This window comes from Trachymyrmex septentrionalis, unplaced genomic scaffold (genome assembly GCF_001594115.1).
Source record: "Trachymyrmex septentrionalis isolate Tsep2-gDNA-1 unplaced genomic scaffold, Tsep1.0 scaffold128, whole genome shotgun sequence".
Classification (NCBI taxonomy): domain Eukaryota; kingdom Metazoa; phylum Arthropoda; class Insecta; order Hymenoptera; family Formicidae; genus Trachymyrmex; species Trachymyrmex septentrionalis.
Genome location: NW_017304417.1, coordinates 709,082 through 718,553, shown reverse-complemented (window position 1 = coordinate 718,553; position 9,472 = coordinate 709,082). Strand labels below are relative to the sequence as shown.

The window sequence follows — 9,472 nt, the reverse complement described above, 5'->3', positions numbered from 1 at the left end:
AATTTTGATGTTGAAGATGCACCACGTTCTGGAAGGCCAGTTGAAGCTGATGAAGACACAATAAAGGCATTAATTGATGCAAACCGGCGAATAACAACTCGTGAGATCGCTGAGAGATTAAATTTATCGAATTCGACCGTTCATGATCATTTGAAACGCCTAGGTAGGAAAATCGTCTTTCATTTTCATTAAAAAAAACGAAATTACTTTCCGAACAACCTAGATATACGCTCAAGTTGACTGCATTTGCTGTTAATTACCCTCATTTCTCCTTAGAATTAATTTTAAGAGAAAAAATATAATAGAATAAGGTTCAAAGTGTCCGGTAAAAATCATAACGTTTAAAAGTAGTTCGCGCGTTCAAATATGATTGGTATTCTGCATTATATCACACTTGAATGTGCGAACTTTAAACGATATAATTTTTTAATTTTAAATGTTTATAATTCTAAAATTATTATAACCTCGATATTTTGGCATTAGGATTTTCGTCTCAAAATAATCTCATAAATCTACCTTTAAACTAACACATGGATCAATAAGTCCCGAGACTAACCCAGAAATGGCGCTCGTAGTAAACCAGTAACCACGTCTTTCTAGAGTACTAACCTTTGCTTGAAACGTGTCAAAATTTTAAGTCGATCGGACTAGAAACAGCTGAGTTATCGAGGTTAGAGTAAAGTCGTTTTGTAGTTTGTTTAAAAAATCCTTTTTCACCAAGACAATGCACCCTGCCACAAGTCGATGAAAACAATGGCAAAATTGAACGAATTGGGCTTTGATCTGCTTCCCCACCCCCCATACTCGCCAGATTTAGCCCCCAGTGACTACTGGCTCTTTGCTGATCTTAAAAAAATGCTCCAGGGAAAAAGATTTGGCTCAAATAAGGAGGTCATCGCTGAAACTGAAACTTATTTTGAAGCGAAAGATAAATTTTTTTATAAACATGGTATTGAAATGTATCACCCTAAAAGGTGATTATGTTGATGAATAAAAAAAAATTTTGCAAAAAAAATGTTGTTTTCATTGTTAGTCTCGGGACTTATTGATCCATGTGTTATCTTTATTACGGTCTTCACCGGACACTCTGTATAACAAAGCTGAAAATAAATATTTCTCATAAATTCAAAATATATTTTATTCTTACGTGTTTCACAAAAAAAGAGATGTTATCGACATGATTGACAGAGCCTTCTTGTCGCATTCAAAATATCACCAAGAAAAAATTCAGTACATAATTAGTACATTACTAAAGAATGATTACCCTGCTAAATTTATTTTTAATACTATACTTGTACTGAATAGAATTACATTAATTCCGTTGAGAATGACTTAAAGTAAGTCGAAACGCGTACGGACTTTATACGAACTTTTTATACTTTTATATTAAAAATAGATTTATAAATATTCTATATTTCTATTGTTATACTTGTACACCAAGTACCGCGCTGACTCCTACTTCCCCTTACATTCTAGTTTTTAAAATATTTTTAATATTTTTAATAATTAATAATTACTAGTCTTTAAAATATTTTAAAATATTTTAAGTTTTTAATACTATTAAGTTTTTAATACTATTAAGAAGATGCTAGAACGACGGCCGAATTTGATCGAGATCGATAATACAAACTTATTTAATTCCAAATTCGATAATAGTGACATCTTTCATTAATTTCTTATATTTATTATCGTTGTGTCTTATTACTCTCATTCGAACACATTCATCTGTCCTTATCTAACATATTGCAACGCCATCTCTTGCAAGAGCGAACTACTACTAGACACAATTATTGTTTTGTTTACCATTCCGAGTCATCGCTCAGCATTCGTATACATCGTTTGCAGATTGATATAAATCTTTCTTTTAAAGCTTTTAATCTTAATTTCATAAACTTAGTATTATTTGTGCACGTAATACGCTTAGTGCTGTACTGTCGTTTTCTATACGAGCAATAAAACTTTTGTAATAAGGAAACATTTATGTCAGGTGACAGTTCTACGAGTTGAAAAAAATGTAAATTTTTCTTTCATTTTATATAAAATTCATTCATTTATATAAAATTTATTGCACTATCAAATTTTCGTCTACTTTAAAAGGATTTTTAATTCTGTTCAATAAATTTAGAGATTTATATCAATCTGCAAAGTCCCAACATTTTGAATACTTCAGCATCCCCTTAATTCACGTTTGTTGTTTTTTTACTTATTTCATAAATGCACTAAAAACCAATATCACGGAAAAGTTGAAAATACGAAACTATACCGTGATTGATATTACTTTACATCCCAATAATTTCTGAATTCGAGAGAATAAACAATAACTTTAATAGATAGCTAAATCTGAAGACAGATTTTGAGCAATCTGCTATCAATTTCTGATTGCAGAAAGGCAACAAATTGTACATAGAATTTGTACTATCAGACAATGTCAGCAAACTGCTGTAAAAATTTTTTTACCAGGACAAAGCCTGATGACACGCCATGCCAATAAATTGGTGACAGAAACCGAACAGAGTCTGCAGCATAACCTGACAGCTGACTGTGAGCAGAAACCAAATAGAGCCTGCTGACATAACTTGACGACAAATTGGCAACAGAAACCAAGCAAAATCTCATTTTCATATACGTCGTCGCCACGAGATGGACTTGCTTCTTGTAAAAAAAAAATCCAAGAATCCTATAAGAATTGGCGTATGTAAATTATTGGGAGTATAAATAAGTTTCCGCCGTTTGACAAACAATGGCGCTACCAGTATGTTATAGTTAAAATTGTCAGCTGTAAAACGTCATATCGTAAGGTTGGACATCTGGCAAGAACATAACCTTGAAATATTAGCGATTTTGCATCAGCATCTTATATCTTTTTTCGTGCGAAAATGTCGAGTTTTGAGCCGAATAAGCATCATTTGCGGGAGCTTTTGATTTACTTCTTTAATTTGAAGAAATCTGCAGCTGAGGCGCATCGATTGCTTGTAGAAGCATATGGTGAGGCTGCCTTAAGTGAGAGAAGTTGCCGTGAGTGGTTTCAAAAGTTTAAGAACGGTGAATTTGACGTCGAAGACAAAGAACGTAGCGGAAGGCCGAAAGTGTACGAAGACGCGGAATTGGAAGCATTATTGGATGAAGATTCGTGCCAAACGCAAGAAGCACTTGCACTTACATTAGGAGTGACTCAACCAGCAATTTCACATCGCTTAAAATCGTTGGGAATGATTCAAAAGCAAGGAAATTGGGTTCCATATGAACTCAACTGAAGCCGAGAAACGTTGAACGCCGATTTTTCACATGTGAAATGCTGCTTGCTAGGCATAAACGAAAGGGTTTTTTGCACCGTGTAGTGATCACTGGTGATGAAAAATGGATCTACTACGATAAACCAAAAAGAAGAAATCATGGGGACCACCTGGCCATGCTTCAACATCGACAGCCAAGCCGAACATTCATGGGAAAAAGCTCATGTTGTGTATTTGGTAGGATCAACTAGGTGTCGTTTATTATGAGTTGCTCAAACCGAACGAAACCATTACTGAGGCTCTCTACCGAACACAATTGATGAGATAGAGCCGAGCACTCAAGGAAAAACGCGCCCACTACTACTACAGACACGACAAAGTTATTCTTCTGCATGATAATGCTCGTCCACATGTTGCGGCGCCGGTCAAAACCTACTTGGAAACACTCAATTGGGAAGTTTTACCCCACCCGCCGTATTCACCAGACATTGCTCCTTCTGATTACTACCTATTTCGATCGATGGCGCATGGCCTGTCTGAGCAACACTTCACATCATATGAAGATACAAAAAATTGGGTCGATTCGTGGATAGCTTCAAAAGATGAAGCGTTTTTCCGACGCGGTATCCGTATGCTGCCAGAAAGATGGGAAAAAGTAGTGGCTAGTGATGGACAATACTTCGAATAAAACATTAGGTTCTTTCACAATAAATGCCCAATTTTTGATAAAAAACGACGGAAACTTATTTATACTGCTAATATAAATATATTGTTGTGCCAGTACGGCCAATTCGCGCCGTGTGGCCGACTAGCGAGGTCACTCCCGCGGACGTGTTTACGCACTCCCGAATCATCGAAATGAAACACACGATTGGAATTATACGGCGACGGCTCACATCGGAATCTTTAGATCTTGTTTGATAGTCGAAGGGCAAGTTGCTCCGGCAACGCGCTCACTTCTTTATAGCACGGGTGTCGACAAGGCATGGACATAACAATATTATATAATTACGTATAATTATATACATAATTTACATATATACATTTATATACACATATGCAAAATTTCTTACAAGAAACCAGGTCGATAAATGAAAATGACAGATTTTGCTCGGTTTCTGCTGCCAATCTGCTGTCAAGTTATGTCAACAGATTTTGTTTCATTTCTGTTTGCAATCTGCTATCAGATTCTGTCAGCAGATTCTGTTTGATTTCTGCTGCCAGTCTGTTTGCATAGAATGTTAATAGGTTTTGTCGGCAGAACAGGAGCAGAATGCGACATCAGTTGTGGTCAGTCTACTAACATCTGATCAAATCTGCTATCAGTCTGTCGACATCCTGCTAACATTATGCTATCTGGGTATAAAACTAGCATTTGTAACTATGAACAAATTAAGCGGATATAACAAGGTACAAAAAGATATTCTCCCACAAAATTCAAAGAAAAATGTTTACAAAATTTCGTGCAAAGAATGCAATATGATGTATGTGGGTCCAATAGCAAGAAAATTGAAAAAGAATTTGTGAACATAAAAATTAAATGGAACACCAATGATCATTCTGTTATCACAGAATATAGAATTAATTTTGAATGGGAGACTGTAGAAATACTTGATGTTGAACGCTATTTAAATAAGAAGTTAATCTCAGAATTCCTCCAAATTTATATGCAAAAGAATGGCCTTAATTTGCAATCTGACACTGAAGGATTATATCATACTTATCTACTGATATTAAATGATGTAAAACAGACTTTAAGCTTACACACTATGTTGTTATTCTATGTTTAACATCACTTTTTTTGTATTTATATCATGACCGATAGGACACAGTGAAAAATAAAATTTTCAGTTATGACGCTCTTAGAAAGGTATATATTTTCGTTGTTATATTTATTATAACTGTTATATAAGTTTATATTTAAGATGAATTTTAATTGACATAATGCCATTTAAAAAAATTCCAAATCAGCTGTTTTGTTTGTTGGAGTGAGTCACATAATTAAAGACACAATTTTTATTCATTGTCATGAGATTTTGATAAATAATTTTTATACAGATTTACTAAATCTGTCAATTTGCTGTTTGACTTATCATAACATATAAAAAAGAAACAAATGTTTAATTGTTCATTACTGAAAACTACAAAGTTAATCGAAACATATATTTCAATTTGAATTTGTCATCAATAAAAGATTTGAAGAAAATATTAAATTTTATTTGTGTACTGCCATCAACGTTGCATTCTCATTCTCCCGGTGTAATACCTATTATTCGTTTCAAAATATATTCTCAAAAAAAAAAAAAAACATTGAAAAATAGAAGCATTATGTGAAGTTAATACTCCAATTTTAGTTCTCAAGAGTTCTAATTAGAATTCCCACTTCTTTTTGATGAGAGACAAAGAATTCTATAATATAATATATAGTTTATAACAAGAAAGAGAGATCCATTTAATAACCATTTTTTAATAAATTTTAAAATGGAGTGTTAACTTTTTGTCGAAATTCAAGATTGAGTAATCTAAGCGATTCAATAGCTTTATTTTGTGAAAATCTAGCGTTCCTGATAAAAAAAATTTCAAAAAATAAAATTAAAAATTACAATAAAACGAGCATATAAAAGACAAGCGCGGTAGTTAGAGCACAAAATTATTTTATTCTAGACATTCTTCTTACAATTAATAGACGTTTCGGCTTCCTTCCGAGCCATCATCAGTATACAATGTTTCTGCTTAATTTCTCAAATTCCTTATGGGAAAGTATTATGAATATCGCTCATGCTGGTTGCCAAACCAACTGGCTTAGATCCTGCAATGAGATGATATTCTTAACTTGATAAAGTTCTAAATTTTCTTTGATTAAAAACTTACTCATGGGGAGTCAAGAATCACACACGAAATATGTGGAAAATGAACAAGTATAAAAGTACAAAAAATGTGATCCAGACACTTTATTAACTTAAAAGTTCAGTTGATTTGGCAACCAGCATGAGCGATATTCACAATACTTTCCCATAAGGAATTTGAGAAATTAAGCAGAAACATTGTACACTGATGATGACTCGGAAGAAAGTCAAACACGTCTGTTAATTATAAGAAGAACGTCTAGAATAAAAGAATTTTGCGCGCTTGACTTTTATGCCCGTTCCATTATTGTAATTAATTTTAAATTTAAAGAGTCTAAAATTATTTCATTTTAAAAATTGAAAATTTTTTAAAAATTAATTTTTAGATATAATAGTTTTAATTAGAGTTATTGCTTCCTTTTAATGAGACAAAGAGTTCTTTATAGTTTACATGAGAATTTCACTTAATAACAATTTTTTAATAATTTTCAAAAAATAAGGTTTTAATTTCTTATCAAAATTCAAGATCGTATAGTTCTAAGCAGTTTAATAGCTTTGTTCTGTGAATCTAAAGTCCCTGATACATAAAAAAACTATTTTGACTCATAACAAAATTAATGCAAAAAAACTAAAAATTTTAGAAAACAAATTTTTTGATACAATAATTCTGTGATATGTTAATTATTATTTTATTTACTATTACTATTTTATCGAAGAATTCTCAGCAATTAAAAACAACACAGAAAAATAAGAATATAAGGGATACGTACAAACAAAATTTCCAAAATCTATTGCAAAAATATATAATTCCTTATGTAGTCATTCAATCGTGTTGAGTTCTAAGTTTTCGATAGAACTCGAAGAGAACTACATAGAACTTCAATCAGAACTACTCCGTATTCTTAAAAAATTTTCGACGTCAGGCTTAGAAAATTTTCAATATAAACAAAAGTTTTGCACATAAAAATAACTATGTTCATGATCTCAAAAACTGTTCTGGGCTGTTTGATGTTTATATAATATTTATATGCATCCAAATAATACGATCTTTGCTTATTATTAAAATAATACGTTTTAATTATTATATGTATTAATTAGATAAATTTTAAGAAATATACAATCAATTTTATTCGTTATTAATAATTACTTTCTAAAAATAAGGCTTTTTAAAAAATATTTTCCCTGCACAAACTTTATTCTCACTTTTTATACTCACTGTACTTATTACATTTTATAAATATGTGACATGTATGTATATACATTAATTCTACTATCAAAGAACAAAACCAATTATAAGGAACAGAAAATTATGTCATACCTCCTTTGCAGGGCGTTCGATGGGTGGAGTGTTGAGCGCGATAGCCGGTAATCATTTCATAGTCGCCGGAATCACGTCTAAGCGGGAACGTGGTCTCAAGAATGTGATCGCAGGGCTCCATTAACATTAGAATCCCTTTAACCTTCTTTTTACGCTCCTCGATCGGGACACGTGATCGCTTGCCGATGTCCTCAACTAACTTGTCTTCAATGATTTGGCAAGCACGATGAAAGAAGTATTCTACCATATCGAAGAATTTGGGATTCGGCGCCTCGGGCACGTCTTTAAGACGGTCAGGTATCTGATGATCAGCATAACCACGGTAAGCCGCCGTTTGCCAGACGGCCGGCGCGACGCGCATCAGGATTCTCTGCATATCATTGCTCGATGCTTGCTTCAAGGCGATCGATGACCGCGTGAGATTTCGCAAATGAAACATTTTCGCTCACGATGATGATAGATTATATGATATATACGATAATGAGCGATAACTCGACGTCACCTGTCGTCGAATTCAAATCAAGAATAATTTTCACAAAACACAGTTTACAGTTCGTTGTCTACCGACTGCTGCAGAATGCAGATCGCTTACGCATTTATACAAACACTGCAAACTGCTACAGAACTCCGAAATGTCACTATCGACAATGCCAACGTGCCGACTACTACTGAAGTGATACACATTTGACAAATTTGACCCCGGGCCCTGGAGGGAGGGCATCTTATAAGGATATATCCACACAATTTGCATAACACTTCCTTTCCATGAAATAAAAAAACTCTCATTGGTTGGATTTCTTATGTTTTATGTGTTATGCGTTATGCAAGAGTCTGTGCTCCCCGCTTTATAGCCATTTTACAATAAGCCATTAGCTTAGTCATAAATCAGAAGTTAGAAGTTGGAAATTGACGATTGTGATTGGTCAATTTCCAGCTTCTAACTTCTGATTTATAACTAAGGGTATATCCACATAAATTTGCATCGCCGCATAAACGTATGCATAATGAAAATTACCCAATCACATTTTACGTGCGTCTTTATAAGAGAAATACGATTAAATAATTTTTTTGAATTTATGCGGCTATGCAAGTATGTGTGGATATGTATCCCTAATGACTTATTGTAGAATGGCCATAACGCATAACACGTAAAGGGCCATCTACATAAGTCGCAAGCGCAGAAAGCAGTTCGCAGACGCATTTGCGACAGCCAATCAGAAGCGTCAATGGTACTAATAACTTTTCATTGGCTGTCACAAATGCGTCTGCAAACTGCGTTTTGCGTTTGTGACTTATGTAGACGGGTCTTTATGCATAAGAAAATGTACGAGTCTATACTTCCCGCCTAAGTCCGAGACATCTTGAAAGTATGCAAAGTAGAAACTGTTTGCTTGTATAATTATTTATAAAATATTGTAATAAAATGAAGTATATAATTTTACGTTTGGTTATTAACATATTTATATATTTTTCAGCTAACATGGTACAACACCGTTTTATTAGTATAAGGCAAACTTTTATAACAAATCTTCGGAAAGAACGTGAATCAAAGAATAGTTGTAATTGAAAAAGTCTTGAAGAAATATATAAACCTAAAAGTTCCTAATAAAATCATGTGCTCAAGCAGAAAGTTTGTCTAATTTACGAACTGTTGAAAATATTACATACTTTGATAAAATAGAATTTTTAAAAAATGATAATGCTACTGAAGCAACAAAATCTTCAAAAAATGAAATTCAATATCTAGAGAGCGAATCTGATATAACACAATTTAATTTACGTAACACGCACGCACGCATGCACGCACTCACTCATGCATACTTTATTATGAGAATACTTTATCATATACAAATATAACAGTCTACACAATATAATGTCTTCGAAAAAATTAGATTTAATCTTTTAGTAAATATAAAACTTAATTTTATTAACCCTTTGCCACACTTTTCTCTTGCAAATTGAAAAAAAATTAAGCTTTGTACGAACGACGGCTCTCACTCGTGATACTCATGTTTGGCCCGATTTCCTTATCACAAGTCTCACACAATATTATAAGCGAAAGAGTTAATTACATT

The 9,472-nt window shown here is 33.1% G+C and overlaps 1 protein-coding gene across 1 annotated transcript in view; it reads right to left on the bottom strand.

Annotated features, from left to right (window-relative positions):
* LOC108756549 (glutamate dehydrogenase, mitochondrial) overlaps positions 1-8,166 on the bottom strand; it is a 125,906-nt gene extending 117,740 nt beyond the window's left edge. The window contains exon 1 of the mRNA XM_018500435.1: positions 7,398-8,166. Coding sequence (XP_018355937.1) covers positions 7,398-7,836 — 439 coding nt within the window. The 5' untranslated portion in view covers positions 7,837-8,166. The remainder of the gene's footprint in view (positions 1-7,397) is intronic.
* Positions 8,167-9,472: the final 1,306 nt, after the last annotated feature.